This window comes from Equus asinus, chromosome 21 (genome assembly GCF_041296235.1).
Source record: "Equus asinus isolate D_3611 breed Donkey chromosome 21, EquAss-T2T_v2, whole genome shotgun sequence".
Lineage (NCBI taxonomy): Eukaryota > Metazoa > Chordata > Mammalia > Perissodactyla > Equidae > Equus > Equus asinus.
The window spans coordinates 66,973,244-66,990,684 of record NC_091810.1 but is presented as its reverse complement, the minus strand read 5'-3'; the positions used below and the strand labels follow the sequence as shown (position 1 = coordinate 66,990,684).

Sequence of the window (17,441 nt, the reverse complement as noted above, 5' to 3'; positions counted from 1 at the left end):
CCAGTTGTAGAGTTGATGATATATTATGAATTTAGAATCATTTTAAAATCTGCCCTACTACATGTGTTTAATAGGCAAGACCTCCTAAAAGTTTATCATTTAAATTCAATTGAAGTTCCAGATTTAAAGGTGAAACCATTAAGATGATGGTATAGTCACACAAATATTACACATAGCTTAATGTTAGAATTCTAAATTATATTGATATCCAAATGTATCTTTGCTTTTTGTAATACTGGAAAAAATAGGTACTTTATAAATATTTTACTGATTAAGGAAATAAAAGTACTGGAAAGTTAGAAATAAGTACTATATCTAAAGGTAGTTGTATAAAAATTCATAAGACTAAGATTTTAAAAAATTATAAATTAGCGGAGATATAAAGGAATGGTTTTAGTCAAAAACATGAGACATTGGGGATTATTTCTTTTAATTTGATATGTTTTTAAATTCTCTCTCATTGAATGCTTTAGTTCTAACTAGATGACTAAATTTGCAAAATAAGTTGCTTGAGACCGCCTAAATGAAAAGTGTAAAACATCGAGTACCTGGTATTTCTATTTCCATGCACAGTTGTTGCTCCATAAATTCTTATCCATGGCTTAATTAAGAAACCTTATTATTGGTTATTTAAATATTAAAATATTTGAAAGTTCCATAAATTGAGTTATAAACAATTCCAATCCATTATCTCTCTTACTGCTTTTATATGGAGGCTCCCCCCAAATTTTCTGTTATGTAAACTGGAAATTATATAGACTACATGTACTTGATTACAATAGGATTACTTTACTTAGACTAAAGTTGGGAGAAGACTTTATCTCTTTCTATTTTTCCTAGATGTACTTGATCCAAATCTTATTATACCCAAACAGTATTTTTACCAATTGTTTATTATATAGTACTAAGTGTTTTCTTTTAGAGAAATGAAGGTTTACAAAAGAAAGAATCTCATGTTCTTGATATTTTAAAGAAAAAAAGCCTTGAATGCTTTCTTTAAGCACATTTCTTTAAACTTTGGAAAACCTTTTAATCATCTCTACTCTCACTGTTTATTGATACTCATTTGTATTACCTTAAAATATACTTAAGTAAATGAAATTTTATTTTCATAGTCTTTAATGGTAATTAAAATTGTTATTTATATACAAGTGTACAAGCTTTTTAACGTTTAACGTAACATTGAAAGACAGAAGCAATTTAAATTGGATTTGTTTCAGAATACTATTTTAGACATCAGTTGGCAGTATTAGCAACATCACTATTATATGAACGTATGCTAATGTAGTATGAAAGAAGGATCCTCATTAAAATCTTGTTGCTAAACAAGTGACAAAAATCTTACAAACAGCTTGAGGCTTCAGGCCAGTCGCAGTTATCCCTGAAGAGATTTGGACAAGTGTGAAAATATATAGACTGTGCCTTTATTGCAATCAGAACACATAAATGCTCTCTTGCATCAATTCCCTACTAAGGACATTTTGCTCATATTAGGGAAAACAAATCTTAAAATAATGCGATACCTAAGCATTCTATTGTGAATTTCTCAAGTGTAAAAGTATTGGGTTTGTTAAATTCAGAAAGTAGACTTTTGATAATAGTCATGATTTTTGTGTTTTCCAGAAAAGGACTGGGGTTTGCTTAACTAGCATATTTCCATTAGGCAAAACTCATGATGCTAATGATCCTTCTTCTAGACATTATCTGAGTGAACTGGTCCGCTCGGGGTCTCTGAGGTTACAGTAAGGGTAAAGTGGTGCAGAGGAGTCAGCCTGGGGTTCATCACCACCATGGAACATGGCAGTTCCCTTAAAGAAGCCCTTAGTCTTCTGGATTAATTTAATGTACATATTCCCTTTGAGGAGTGCCCATGTCTTGATTTTTACTTGGTATCATGATCTTTACTTCTAGAAAGGTAGATCTTATTGCCATGCTATAAGTAGAAAAATTAACATGTAGGAATGCTAATGACATTCCATAGTGAAATGTTAATGGACTTTTTGATAGCCATGCAAACTTTGGATAGCCTCAGGCTCTCCACTGATAAGGAGCTGATTGTAAGTCAACTTTGAGTTTTTGAGTTGTGGGGGTTCCTTAGTCAAATTCTCTCAGTCTGATCTGGCCCGTGTGCCCAGCTCATCTGCACAGAGAGGAACAAGAACATTTGTAGTTGGAATAAGAGATACGTGATTAGGTTTAGGAATCAGAGAGCAAATGGTGGTACTGCTGGGACTAGCCAACAAGGAGCTGAAGGAAGCTAATCCTGTGTGTCTTTTAAGTAGAGTATTACATGTCACCCATAATTTAATGTGACCAACCACATTAAATTATTTGAATTAAAGTAATTTCCTGCATCTGTTGTCCTTGTTCCAGTTCTCCTTATCCTTCAAAGTAGGCTATGATGCTGCAGGTAGATACAGATATCTATGCTGTAGGGCTCTTGTCTCAGCACAGTCCCTCTAATGAGTTTTTTCTGCATTTAACAGATCTCAATCAGTCCCAGTTTGCTTGTAGTTTAAAAATCTTTTTGTTACCTATTATAAGTATCTGTCTTCTTGGAGACTCCTAAAACTTACCTGCTTACTTTAAGATGATTATAAATTATATTCCTTAGTAACTGGAAGGGTAACACAGCTCAAGAAAAGAGAGGAATCTTGATAATTTTGTGTTAAAGGAATTATAGAAAATATTCAGAAAATATTTATTTTTTTGCCTACAGCTTCTTTGCGAGGGTGATATCATATTATAAGATTTGCCATGGAGATGGTTGGTTACTTACAGCAGATTGGATGTGGCAGAGCCTGGAACTAGAGCAGCCAGTGGTCGGGAGGAAGGACCGGGATAGTTCAGGAGAGTAGCTGCAAAAGGTGGGGAGCGAAGCACGCTGTCCTCTGGAAGGAGAAGGTAGGATCGAGTCTGACCCAAAGCAAACACCAGACAGATTAGCAAGTGGCCCAGCTGTGGGTGGATCGTGGCACCAGGCTTTTCTGAGTTGCTGGTCCTCAGATCTCAGATCTGAGAAGGCAGGCTACCAAAGGGGCCAGTACAATTGAAAAGGTAAACTGCCAGAATGGAAATTTGACAGAAAGCCATGTGAATTTTCTGGGGCAGCTAAGAGGTGACTCGGGAATTGAGTGGGAGCCCTGTTATCAGGAGTTAAGGCACCGTGGCAGGTTGTCTTAAAGAAAGGGGATATCTTTTTTTTTCTTTCCCCCTAAAGATTGGCACCTGAGCTAAAAACTGTTGCCAATCTTTTTTTTTTTTTCTGCTTTATCTCCTCAAACCCTGCCATACATAGTTGTATATCTTAGTTGCAGGTCCTTCTAGTTGTGGGATATGGGACGCTGCTTCAACGTGGCCTGACAAGTTCTGCTATGTCTGTGCCCAGGATCCGAACCCTAGGCTGCCGCAGCAGAGCACGCAAACTTAACCACTCGGCCACAGAGCCAGCCCCGAGAAAGGGGATATCTTGATGCCATCAGAAGACTTGCAGAGACAGGACCCCAGATGCCAATGTCTGGAAACAACTCCCCTTTTAGTTTTCTTACTCATTTCTTCTAGAATATCCTCTTTTTCTCTATTAGAAATCCTAGTTATTCTCTGCATCCCATCTGCCTCCATGAAACCTCCTCACTCTAACTCAGAGGTCCTCTCTCCCTCCTTGCAAATCGCATTCTTAATTTCTACAAAGTAGACGATGCTCAGTGTACTCTGCCTTTTGTTCATGTTCGTGTCTTTTGTGGAGTGTGAACTCTGTGCCAAGAACAATCTAGGTCATAGATGTTAAATGAATGAATATTTTAGAGCTGTTAATAATTATATTGATGTCATTACCAGTTAATGTTTTCCTTCCAAATTTTCTATTTCAGATTTTACCAAATGTTGCAAGGACTCTGGAGTCCTTATGGTAGTAAAATGCCGGAAAGAAAATTCTGCCTTGAAAGAATGTCTAATTGCTCAGTAAGTAGTTACCTCATAGTGTTTGTGCTTCTGTATGTGTGTAATATATGTAGGAGGTAAGAGTATGTTATTTATCTCAATATATATTCTGTACTTCCCCCCACCAAATCCATCATATTGTTGGCTGAATCTAAAATTTCAATTTGTTAAAGGTTATTCTAAAAAAAGTAACACATTTATGAAGGGTCTTTTCAAGTTATGCGGGTTGACATTGTATCTGATTAGAAATATGAGGTCAGTAAACAAAAATATATGATTTTTCAAGTGATTTAACAAATTCCTTTTCATGAACAATTTGATCTATAGAATATATCATAGATGAGTTTATTTCTCTCTTCTAATGAAAAGATAATGAATTAGACTATCTCTAAGACCTTTGCCAGCCTTGTGATTTTTTGTATTAATTTAATTTAACTCTTAGGAAAGTTGCAGTAAATCAAATGAAGGATACAAAGGCAAATTTAGATTTCTGAAGTTAAATTAATTTTAAAAATAATTCTTAAATTTGTTCACTGATATTTTGTTGTAGTTCCTTGAATCGTAAAGTAAAAATATGGGAAATTCTTTGAATGCAGGTGCTTTTTGTTGTATCTCCCCACATTTTATTACTTACGTTATTGACAGACAGTACTTGGCAGTACTTAAGTAAATACAGTTAATTAATAGTTGTGAGACTGTAGTTTTGGTAAGCCCTTATTTCCTTCTGTACTCTGCTCCCCTAGCCTGTGAAGCATATATGTCAGTATGGCTTGATGCTTCTTAGGGAATTAGAAAAAGAGAAATTAATGGTTATCTGAGTCTTATATTTGTTTTCTTTTCTTTTCTTTTCTTTTTTTTTGGTGAGGAAGATTCGATCTGAGCTAACACCTTTACCAATCTTCCTTTTTTTTGCTTGAGGAAGATTATCCCTGAGCTAACATCTGTGCCAATTTTCCTCTATTTTGTATGTGAGTTGCCACCACAGCATGGCTTGATGAGGGATGTAGGTCTGTGCCCAGGATCCCAACGTGCAAACCCAGGCTGCTAAAGCAGAGCATGCCAGACTTAACCGCTATGCCACAGGGCCATCCCCTGTTGTCTTTTTTGATAACAAATAATGTACATATAAATTTATGGATTTTTTTTCAAATGCTGTAGTTGGAAGACTAGAGATTATTTCAATTAATATCTACATTTATAGATGAAGAAACACTCTCTAAGGTCACATGTTTTTTCTCAAGTTAATAATAAATAAAAATAATTGTAATAGCAGCCCTTATTTATGGTCCAGGACCTGCACTAAGTGTTTCCTGTAGAGGAGTAAGAGTTCATTCTGTGACAACTTATTCTTCTAGTTCTATTCCCTAGTGCTCCCAAGAGATGTTTAATCGATAAATGAACCTCTTTAACTTCTGTGTGACTGACTGAATTGGTTGAATTCTTTTACATATTGATTAAAGAATTTTTACACCCTAGTTTCAATCATCATAACTTGTTATGATTAGTTTGACAAATCATCCCTCCTTCCAGACAGGGCAGCACTGAAGCAGGAAGGACAGGAGCATGGACTGTGGAGAGGGCAGCCTGGGCTTGACTCTGGGTCAGCCAGAGCTTAGCGAGCCGTGCGACCTGGGGCAGGTTCCTCACTCTAAGTTGGGTTAATTATTCCCCATGGAGTGATTGTGAGGTACTATGTGTAAACACATTACCATAATGCCTGGCACATAGTGGGTACTCAGTAAATGTTAGCTCTTTTTTTAATTGTATTTGTTAGCTTTTATCTGAATATTAATCATTTGAATATTCTTCCATCTCTCATCTCCTAGAAATAGGAGGGGAAAATAACAGGTTCTAGTCCATTCTAGGGGAGGAACTAGGAAGGATGAGAGGAGGCTGCTTGTTTGTTTAGAGGAGAGATAAGCAGTGAAGGAAACAAAGAGGGATGTGACATTTGCTGAAAGTAGATGCACAGTTACTAAGGAAGAATTTTGCTTGACCTTAGGTATCAACGTACTCTAAGAAATAGTATTTTTTCATCTGTGAAAAAGCAAGTGCTCTGCTTTGTTATTTACTATTGACATTCCTTGAAATGAATGTAGCCACTACCCTCTCTCATCTCTTCATAGTGACATCTTGAAACATTAATTGTTTGTGCTCTTTTATTTCTCGCTGTCTTATCTTCATTCCTTCCTCAATAAACTGCAATCTGACTTCCGCCCTCACTCCACTGAAACTGCTCTTCCCAAAGGTTCTGGTGGGTTCATGGTAGCCAAATCCAATGAACATCTTTTCATTTTTTTCTCTTTTACTTGACCTCTCTCTAGAACTCACTTAAAATTCACTTCTACCTGGCTTCCTATATAATGCTCTTTCCCATTTCCCTAACTTTTCTACCTACTTCTCAGCCTTTTCTTCCTTAATCTGTTCCTTAAAGTGGGTTCCCCAGTTCTATTCTCAAATCTAGAGAAAGCTCAGTTTGGACCTATGGATTCAATTACTTCCTATAGGTCCTGACATGTCTCTGCTGCTTTTTTCACGTCTGAGACTGAACTCTTCCTGCATCATGTGTCTTTGTGAATTAGACAGTTGTCTAGAATCTAGAATCTTCCTTGTCTCTCCTAACTCTAATTCATTATTTCCTATTGACTTCATTTCCTTAAATGTCTCCTGGATCCATTTCATCCTTTTCATCACAACTCCTTTGGCTTAGGCCCTCATCATTTCTTGTCTGGATTATTGTTAACAGTTTATTTATAGGACATCCAGCTTTAACCTTTCTGCCCCCTTTTAGCCTGTCTGCCACATGCTCTCAGATTCATCTAAGACATGTAGCTGATCTTACAGTTGCTCTGTTAATAGTGCCCCATTGCCTTCAGGGTAGATTTAACTTCATAGTATGGCGTAAGTGGACCATCGTGATTTGGCCTTTGCCCATTCCAGCCTCTTCTCATTCCAGCCTCTTCTCAAGCATTTTCTCCTCTGTGCATAATCTGCTTTAGTGGTACCAATTTACTTGCAGTTCTTCAGGCATCACAGTTCCTCCTCATCTATGGTGGCTTTCTACATTTGCCTTCTATATGGGTTTCTGTTGGTCGTTCAAATGCAACCTAAGCATTTCCCCATGACATCTCCCCTCTCCTCCACTTCTTCTCCATGTTTCCATGGTGCACTGGGCCATCCTCTATTATAGCATTTTGTCTACTTAATAGTAATGCAGTCGTTCCTTGTCTGCTCTGTAACACCACTGGCTCCTTGGGGTTAGGTGCTGTGCTTCTCATTGCTGTATTCTGGGACAGGGCTATTCAAAAAAGACAGTATTTTCTTTTTTTCCCCTTTTCTTTAACTAGTTTGGAAGTCTGATGTTTACAATGAATTTATGACCATTACTAAAAATCTATTTCTAAAGATTGTGCCTGATGACCTGGATATCTGAATATTATTAAGCTTACATTAAATACTTGCAAAGTGATTCACTTTAAAAGATTTTCATTTCCTTCTTGTAGCTATAATGATCCAGCCTTTTATGAAGAATGCAAAATGGAATACCTGAAGGAGAGGGAAGAATTCAGAAAAACTGGAATTCCTACCAAGAAGAGGCTCCAGAAGCTTCCCACAAGCATGTAGACAGATAGTCAAGTGATACTCAGGAACTCTAATATTCATGGAAATTGCAGTCACCTGAAATAATGGACTCAAGGAAGTGTGTTTCCTTTATCCTAAATTATGGAAGTAATTAATTTTACCTGAAATAAAGATTTTTTTTTTTAAATTTCAAAGTTAAGTTTATTAAATGGGATAGGAATAAATAGTGAAATGGAATATGGTTTGCCTGATCATCATGGATTTCTCGTTTTTCCACAACTATAGTTGTCTAACAGTAATTTTGGTTTTTAGGGTTCCATTAGGGATCTTATGTTACTCTCTTCCAATATATAGACTAATGGCTAAACATGGGGGCTACAAGTAACTGAAGGAAAGCAGGAATGGACCACCTTCAATGTGTTAAAAACTAGGCAGTAAAGCAGAATGGTTAGGAACTAGAAGCCTTCCTGCTTCTACCACTTATGAGCTACGCAACCATGAAAATAAGTCTCATACAATTATTGTGAGGATTAACTGAGTATTGCAGGTAAGTAGAGTACGTAGGACAGTGCCTTGGACATGGCAAAGGCTCTTTAATGCTTATTGTTGTTATTAGTAGTAAAGACTTATTTGGAAACATAGATAAGTACTTAAATATGAATTAATTTTATTTACATCTTTGATGGAAAATTTGCTAAAACGTATTATTACATTCTTTGACCTGTTAATTTGGCTACTTAAAATATTTTAATCTTTTTTTAAAAGTCTTTATAAGGGTGAATGACCATTTTGTAACATAGTAATGGTTTCAGAAGCTACTGTAAAAAATTTGTCTCAATGCAGTAATTTGGTCCTAGGTTGGGCTTTTATATTAAAAGTTGCTCTTTTTTTCCCCATGAGCTGTTAACTCTTCACTATAGCCACAGCGACCAGTTTCTAGGTAAGTAAATTTTATGTATATTTACGTAGTTTTCATTAAAATCACAATTTTAAATTACTACCTACTAGGATAAGATTTAGCTTTGGCCCCAATCCCATGAAGTAGGTCTGAGAGGTTTTTTTTTAAAGGACTTAGTTAAAGCAAATAGCAAACAGGATGCTAAAGAAACAATGAGATCTTCAAGTTCCACACTTGACTACATAGGTATGTCCCTTCTCTACTTATGAATTAGGTTCCATTTTGGCAGAACCTCAGTTTCATTTTAGATAAGATGTATATTTTATTTTAGCTAATATAAGATCAAGAGGAAGGAATAGTGGCTTTTTTGTTATTAGCTGTGTTCTCTTCATTTTGTTGAGTTATAGAATGTTCTGAACTGAGTTATCATTATAAAAATCTAAACAATAAAGAAATTTTCAAGGGAAGCCCTTCAGAGCATGTTTTGGCTGGTATGAAAGAAGTCAACATAAAATTTTCCATTTTAAATAGATTATAAATGGCCCATTCTCTCATTTCTTTGAATCTTATGTAGAGCAGAGGTGATCATAAAGTGTGCATTTAAAATTTATGGCTGGGTAAAAAATATTTTGTTAATCTTTCCTAAAGGGTCTTACACATCATTTCTTTAGCACTTTAAACTGTCAAGAACATCAACCACTGACTTTCTAGCATACCTTTTTGATAACTACCCTATTGTTTGGAGGGAAAAGCATTTTCTCCACTCAAAATAAGTTGGTTTAACAAGACAAATGTCTGTTATACGAATCAAGTTAACAACTAACAATTAGTACCTGACCTTGAAATATACAGGCAGGGACAATGTTTCACATCCACTTCAATTTCAAACAAAAATAATTTATTTTAATTAAACAATTTCTTGGCATTGTTCAAAACATTAGTCAGGCCATTAGCTCATACAACTTATTTTCTTTACAAAGGAAAATGTCCAATCTTGTTTTTAAAAAAGGCAAACCAGTAAGCTACATTAGAGATTAGATATAATGTACAGCCTACGCAGCCACATGAGAGAGAGGTTCTGCTGCTTTGTTATTACACAGGTAGTTGCTTCCCTCAGCTAAAGCCTGGAGTCTTGCATTTGTTTTATGCTTATTGGGCTTTGTTCTATTACTTGGCAGGAGATTGTACTCCCTTGAGTCAGCTGTGTTCATTGGTCAGAATAAATTCCAGCATCTGACACCAATTCCATTAATCAAAGACAAGCTTGAATAAGTGAGTAAGATAATAGACAAAAATATCTTGTGAACAGTGAACACTGTTTATGTATGTATGCTATTCAGTTAATATAGGAGATATCTGAAGTATTCTTTTGAATTCAAGATATTAGAAACTGTCTATCAAAAAGGATAAAGGCCTCCTACATGAAACACTTTATCTCAGGCAAAAGATTCATGAACCAAGTAATACATTATATTACTAATATTCTTAATACTGCTACCTTGAAAGAATTTAAATAAATTTCCATGTGAAGCCATCCTTGTTATTTCTTTGTTTATAAATGACAGGCCACTTAGAGTCAAAGAGTTTGGGGACATTTCATGATTCTATCAACACAGCACAGAATTTGGTTTCTACAATTTAAATTCCTAATTTAATTAAAAATCACTTTCTCAATTAGTAAAATGTTACATTTCAAAACAAAGTCTAACAATTTATAAGCTGCTCTACATAACAAGTGGGTGTAGACCCTTTGCAGAAAATGACTTTATACAGTTCAGCACACATCTAGATTTTCACTATGGACCACTGAAGGGACAGATTAGACTGAAACCTTTGTGCTGCTTTTTCTACTTCTAATTGGATGATGTATAGGATTATAATAGGTTATTCACACACCACATAGTTTTTCAACTATTTCATCACTTTTTTAAATTAGGACTTAAGGGATGTACTGGGACAAAGTTGGCTTCAATAATGAGGTTATTTCAAGTCTTAAAATTCAAATTGCAATTCTAAATTTTAACATTGTGATTAAAAAGTGACTTTAAATCTTAAACTTTGAAACACAATAGCATATAGAGATTGAAAAACCTAGATCCTATTATTCCACTGTACTATTTTTCATATCTTTATGCATTAGGTCAACAGAAATATAATGTATTCACATTGCCATTTGCTTCTTTATGCAACTTATATGATTTTTCTCTGATATTAATGGCCTCCTTTATTTTTATGAATGGATATTTAGGCATTTCATACGCTTTGTTAAAACCATGTCTAAAAACTTTCAATTCCATTTTTTGAGAGGCAGAAATTTACAATTATTACCAAAGGTAGAATTGTCTTTCTGAAACATCTTATTTATTAATTTGTTAATTAGTAGCATATATCTGATTCTTAGCCAGAATATGGAGCTGGAGGGTGTTCTTTCATACTGGAAAATCAACTACATAATACAGTACAGTATGTGCAAATGTATATAGTGAACTCTGCAAGTTTAATCAAAATTTCCTTTCAGTTTGTTAAATAATTTCTTGAGAGAACCACTGAGGGAGATACAGCAACCTCGTGACCATAAATTTCTTCAGAATTAATTCTTATAAAGGCAGTTTTGATTATGTTGATCCAAGTAATGCAGTGGTGGCAGAATGGATAAAGGCAGAGTTTTATTTTTAGCTTCCCCAAATGGTGTCTCACTCGATTTAGGAGGGCTTGGGAATACCCAAGAATTATCTTCCAGAGAATTTCTGCCATAAGAGCTGTGTTCTTGAAAGTTTGTACCATCATGAGGAACGGAGTGCTCATTATCTGTCCATGACTGGAGAATTGCTTTCTCTGATAAAATCTTTATATCTCCCGGTAAAGGGGAAGATGTAGTATGACAGAGAGTTTTGCCATTTGGTGAGACAGGAAAATGTCTTCTGTATGTTGCAGTACAATTCGTCAAGTGCAGTTTTGTGCTGTCTTTCCCAAGGTCTTCCATGCATCCTACTGGGATATAGGCTAAAAAGAAAGCACAGGCTACATGTCAGTTGTCATGGCATTTGTGATCATAAAATATGTAATACTTCATTAATTTGGTTGAATCTAGAAGTGAAAATAAAATTAACATTTCCAAGTTAGTGTGATCACTGGGGCACTGTGACTGGAAGATGGATGACAAATGTTCTGAGTTCTAATTCTGGATCAGCTATTTACTGACATTGGACTTTAGGTAAGTCACTTAACTGCTCCAGGTGTCATTTCTCTCGTCTGCCAATGGACATAATCCTGTTCCGCCTATATCTTAGGGCTAATAAAGATGAAGAATTTAATATTTTAAAAAGTTGGAAACCAATAAAGTTAAAATACAAGTAAAGATGCTATTCTTGGCTCTTAACGTGGCTGGAGAAGGCTTGCAGACTGTTTAACGTGTCAGTGGAGACTAAGAAAGGTGTTACTCGGTTTAACTTTATTAAATATGATATCCCTTTCCTTATAATCTTTTTTTCACAGGTGGTCCAAAAGTAAATTTTGCAGAAATAATTATACTGTGAATTGGTAAGACCCAAAGGAAGTTTTAATAAACATTCAAAGGCTTTTATGGATAAAACAGTTTTGTTTTTTTAATGGTAGATGTAATGGTTTATGTTTAATGTAATGTACAGTTAAACAATCTAAATATTTAATGGTAAATGTAAATTCTGCTATGGTCACAATATGGGTCAAGTAAAAAAAAAAATAGCAAAAAAAAGTGTTTAGTACACATCTAATGGCTTAGAAAACACTGCTGTAAAGCTATTATTTAGCCACAGCCAACAGAATGGTAGTGTGAGCTTTTCCTCCTCCTCCAATCAACCTACCAAGGCAGGAAAGAAAACTTCATCCTAAGCCCAAGAAGGATGCCAAGTGCAACTAACTCTCTATAGTTTAGAAGAAACTGAGCTGCATTATGAAATAAGCCCATTGCCTTTTTTCTTAGAAGGAGGGACAGGAGTGGGGGAGATGTGGAGCTAACAGTGCTCAGCTTCTGGACAAGGATGGTATGTAGGTCAGAAAAAAAAGTGATCCAGTCTCAACTCTGTCTACTCCTCAAAGCACTGAGTTCTATGGTGGGGGGTGGTGGCCTCAAGCCTGCCACTGTTGTAGGAAATGTGCTAGAAAACTTACAGCTCAAAGCACCAAAAGATGTATCCTTCACCAGCTCAGAAGGGACACATGAATAAGCCATTTCCAAATATGGAAAGAGCATTTCTCCTTTATTATTCTTTGGAAGTTAGACTTCTTATATAACCAAGAGCCACAGTGAACACTCACTGCAAAATTACTGAGTGTCCCTTTTAAGAGAAGTCTTATGTCTACCATCAACTTATAATTGCCTCATATATAACCCTGGACACTGGAAAACTCAAGGAGAAAATGAACCATAAATTAATTTAGGGCCTGCTGAAGTGCCATATTATTTTGCCTGATTTGTAAATAACTAACACTCTAGAAACAGAAAAGAATTCTGAATTTGCTTTTCCTTCCCAATGTGCAACATTTTCCCCAACTTCAGTAAGTGGAAAACTATAAAATACAATTCTCTTGTGTCCTCTTTTAGGGACAATCTGAGCTGCAAATAATTTTAAATTAGATGGTGATTACTTTTTATAAAAAGTCCTATCTCATTCCTTTAAAAAGTAAATTTTAGAGCTTTCAAATTTATATTATGCAACTTTTCAGAAATAGAACTGTTATGTAATAAAAGGTACAAATGCACTGATTTTTCCCTGAGGTATAAAAACAGCTTTGTCAAAGCAGCCACTACTAGTTAACACAAAACTCAAAATTTTAGTCAGCCAAGCAATTAAATATGAAAGGCAAAGCGATGAAAATCTTTGGTTGGTTGAAAGGAATGAGGAGATAACACCTAGTCTCCACCTAAACTATCTGTTCTTTATGGAAAGAAAAATAAAGTTTACAAAAAATGAAAACCAAACAATGAATCAAAGTTATTTTTTTCAAAACAATTTCAAGAGCTAGGTCTTTGGTGTATTCTGTAGTACTGGAATGAAAAATAGCTTTTGGTGTCTTTTTTTTTTTAAATATACGAAGTACTTGCGGTAAAAGGTCAACTAGAGCAAACTTAACACCTCAGCCTTATACACATAAGCAACACTTGGCTGAGAAAAAAGCCACAAGGGGAAAAGAATACAGTACTGAAGAAAAAACACATCAGCAACACCTTTATGTGTGAAGTTGACCAGTATGAGACTGAAGCCAAAGCAGAGAATGGGTAGGCTGTGAACATACTATATATACTTTGGCTTATCAAACTCATTTGATGAGATTTCGATAAGATACGATAGCTAGTCGCTCTTCAAGCAGTTTAGCTGGAATCAGTGGTTTCCAGCAAACACTGACTTACCTTTCTTGATTGCAGTTGGGGTTTTTAGTTTTCTTAGTAGTTCAGCTTGTACTTGAGTCACCAGATGTAAATTAGACATTTCTCTCCTCAGTTCCCAGTATGCATTTTGCATATTATCACTGAAATACAGGGTTTTAAAAAAAAAAGTTAATGATGATTCTATTTATGGACAGAAGTGAATAACTCAAATAGAAAGGAGCATATGTACATTTCTGCTCGATTAGTTTTGAGATGATGTAAATTAAATATAACTTCCCCATTAAATAACTGACATATATTTAATTAGGGCATTATAACAAGTGAAAAGGTTTTATTCATAATAATGACACTGACCTAACTTCTAGCAATTAACTGAACTCTATTAAACAGAAGGGTATTATAAAAAGAAGTATTCTAACCAATAGGAGTTTCTTACAGTTCTCTTCTCCGAACTGAGATTTTATTATGGCCTATAATGTACAGTGGTGTTAATATACTTAATAGGAGTATATTCTTCTTTTGCAAATCTGTTGAAGTATAAAGTGACATTCATTCATGTATGGATTTTAAATTTGTATTTATCTTTTGATTATTGAAATGCTGTATCAACTGCTGAATGTATACCCAGGCCCACATTAAAATAAAATTTAGTTTCATGTATTCTATTCTTTTATGTTTGACTGGGCTGTCTCATACTGTTGGTTCTACACCAATGTGACATGACAGCACAAGACATGAAGAGCCAGATGATTTCCTGGTAAGGGAAAAGGAGAGAGAGAGAGGATTATATGAAACAGAAATAAAACTTCACAAATGCCTCTCACAACTAAAAGTATTTTATTTCAGTTATCTAAGAAATTATAAATTAGTTATTTTAATCCTAATTTGTACAAGTTTCATCTTCCACTAAACATTCTTATTTGGATATTCATGATTTTCTTCTTTGTTTAGGTTCTTTATTGCCAACTAAATAGATCGAAATCTTTGTATATTCTTACTTTGCTGCACAAGAATACATAAAATATTAAACATAAGAACAACTGATCTCAAAGTAGTCACCAAGACCACTACTGCCTCTTGAAGACCCTAATTCTAGTAATAATGAAATCAAATTAGACAAACATGTCACTTCATGCTTCAATTTTTATCTAGCTATACAAAAACCTTTAAACAAACTTAAAGGGATAATACTCTTGATATCCAAATCTAATATCCTCATTATAGAAGCAAAAGATAATATTCAAAAAGAGAATTAGTTTGAATTATGTAAGGTTACATACCTTTTTAATCAAAATATTCCCATTCCACTCAGACCACAATTCTTTCGGTAGAAGCAGCAGAATAAACTTTATACTGCTTTTAAGAAAAATCTACTTGTTTTAGTCTGTTGTAAAAGACATTTGTCAACCAGTAGTCTATTAAAAATCACAGGGCTTTTTGCAGGTTTTTGATAGGTGTGAAATAATTACTTCACAAAAACTAGTTAACCACCTCTCCTTCACCAGTAAACATCTGAGATGTGTGCTACAATCAATGTTTCACATAAGAATCTGTCCTAAGTGTGGAGAGAGTTGTTGGTTCCTTGGTGCAATTCAGGGCATTCAGTATGCTTTCCAAAGAGTTACTCATATTACGCAGCAGTGAGTGTAAACACTGTACATGTGCTAATTCATGCAGTCATGATATGAATAATACAATTTAAAAATAGAGTTTTATTATTGGCGTGAGATGGTAAATCAGTACCTGACTTGGAGAAAACAAAGAAAAGATGATACCCAAAATAGTATTTGGATACTGTGGTATCAAACACATTTAATCATTAAAAATAGCTAAGCATGTAAAATAAAAGAGAGAAACAACTGTAATAGAGGTGTTAAAGCAATGTCTAATATACATTTCCCAATTCAGTTTAATGAAAAGTGTTTATAAATTAGGTTAAACTAAAAAGTAGGTCACCAAGTTTAACATACATCTAGTCGTCTTTTGCCCTTAATGTTACCTGAATTGAAAACTATAGACATAACCATCTAAAATTATTACTAAGTATAAGCTCTCCCCCTTGTGGATAACAAAGTAATGGCAGTTACTTTACACTTTGTAGTTAAAGTGCTATAGTCTTCAAAGTATATCACAAATTTTTTTAATTCTATTTTTGAACAAAATGTTTCAGTCACTAATTAAGTGATACTGGAAAAGGCAGGTTGTCATTCACAAATCTTTATCAGATTCCCAACTACCCTTTACTTATCTGTGTATTTTTGAGATTGTATAAACCACATCCCCCCACCACCCTCCACCCTGGGAGTGTTGAACTAACTTAAGCTTTGCTTTAAATGCCATACAAGCAAATTCCTAATTATATATATAGTTGTCTGTAAAGATGTAAAACTGCTTGAACACTGAGATGCAACACTAAAGCACCCCAAATGAGAACCCTAAAAAATAAAATAAGATGAAACGAAAAAATAATGGTGATTGAACATGTATTACGTGCTAGGCACTTCACCCACATTCTCATAACAACTTGGCAAACTGGGTAACCTAGTTCACACATGAGGAAACAGGTTCAGGAGAACTTACTCCACTCTAACATGTTTCTGTTCAAAGGCATCTTTTACTTATCCAGTCTAATTAGACTAACTGCTACCCTTTTGGGGTAACATTTTTCATATCATCACCACCACCATCATCTTCATCATACATTTACCAAGCACCTACAATACACCAACTGCCAATACAACCTTCTTAGCCCCAGTATAAAATTTCAGACCTCTAAATTTTAAATGTGATGACACCTGCTTATCCACATTTCAAAAAGGGGGTACATGTCCTGCTTACAAAGTAAAATTGTGTAAAAGCCCAGTTTTCTTAATTTACACTATACATTCAACTCTTTAAAACTGAAATGAATATTGCTTTTGTAGGAAATATCTACTTAATTGAGTTTTTACATCAGCCATACAATAAATTTTCAAAAGCTAAAGAAAAATATGAACTATTACATTCCACCAGAGGAACTAAAATAAAAAGTATGGGATAATCTTAGCCAAGAGCCAGAGACTTAGAAATGTATATTTTGACAACTACATCCCCCCAAACAAGTGTTGTCTTTCAAACATTTCTGACTGTAAGGCACGGCAAGCAATCATTTTATACTGCAACCCAAAGAAAACAAGTTATGAGAAACCATACTTACTACGCTTATTATGTATAATACACTCTGGTATGGTATGTTCTATTCTGTTTTATTCTATATTTTTAAAATGCCTGTCTTAACTCACAAAATTTCATGATAAGGGAACACAGCACAGTTTGAAAAACACTAACCTAACCAATATTTCCTAAACCAAGGTTTCACATTTTAAGAAGTCCCACAATGTAAGTTTAACCCATACCTAGAACTAGTTTAAGAACTGAGGGCAACAGCCTAAAAACACCAAAACAGTACACTGGCAGGACACTGGTCAAATTTCTAATAGGCAGGGCTATTACTGTTAAATGATGTTGTATACAATGAGTACCAGATAAAAGGCCTCCAGTAATTGAAAGGTTCACTCTATGTTAGGGAAACAATACAGTATACCTCATTTGCCTGAAAATAATGATAGAGGAAATAGAAAAAAAAGAATGTTCCAAAAATTAGAGTTTTCCAAA

General features: G+C 34.8%; 2 protein-coding genes across 7 annotated transcripts in view; one reads left to right on the top strand and one right to left on the bottom strand.

Annotated features, from left to right (window-relative positions):
• CMC1 (C-X9-C motif containing 1) overlaps nucleotides 1–9,708 on the top strand; it is a 90,753-nt gene extending 81,045 nt beyond the window's left edge. For all 4 annotated transcript variants that reach the window (XM_014840940.3, XM_044754291.2, XM_070492742.1 and 1 more), the window contains 2 exons: nucleotides 3,870–3,960; nucleotides 7,443–9,708. In XM_014840940.3, coding sequence (XP_014696426.1) covers nucleotides 3,870–3,960; nucleotides 7,443–7,563 — 212 coding nt within the window. In that variant the 3' untranslated portion in view covers nucleotides 7,564–9,708. The remainder of the gene's footprint in view (nucleotides 1–3,869; nucleotides 3,961–7,442) is intronic.
• The window catches only part of AZI2 (5-azacytidine induced 2), a 28,555-nt gene continuing 20,409 nt past the window's right edge, over nucleotides 9,296–17,441 (bottom strand). For all 3 annotated transcript variants that reach the window (XM_044754280.2, XM_014840932.3, XM_014840934.3), the window contains 2 exons: nucleotides 13,809–13,927; nucleotides 9,296–11,422 (listed from right to left, as the gene is read on the bottom strand). In XM_044754280.2, coding sequence (XP_044610215.1) covers nucleotides 11,010–11,422; nucleotides 13,809–13,927 — 532 coding nt within the window. In that variant the 3' untranslated portion in view covers nucleotides 9,296–11,009. The remainder of the gene's footprint in view (nucleotides 11,423–13,808; nucleotides 13,928–17,441) is intronic.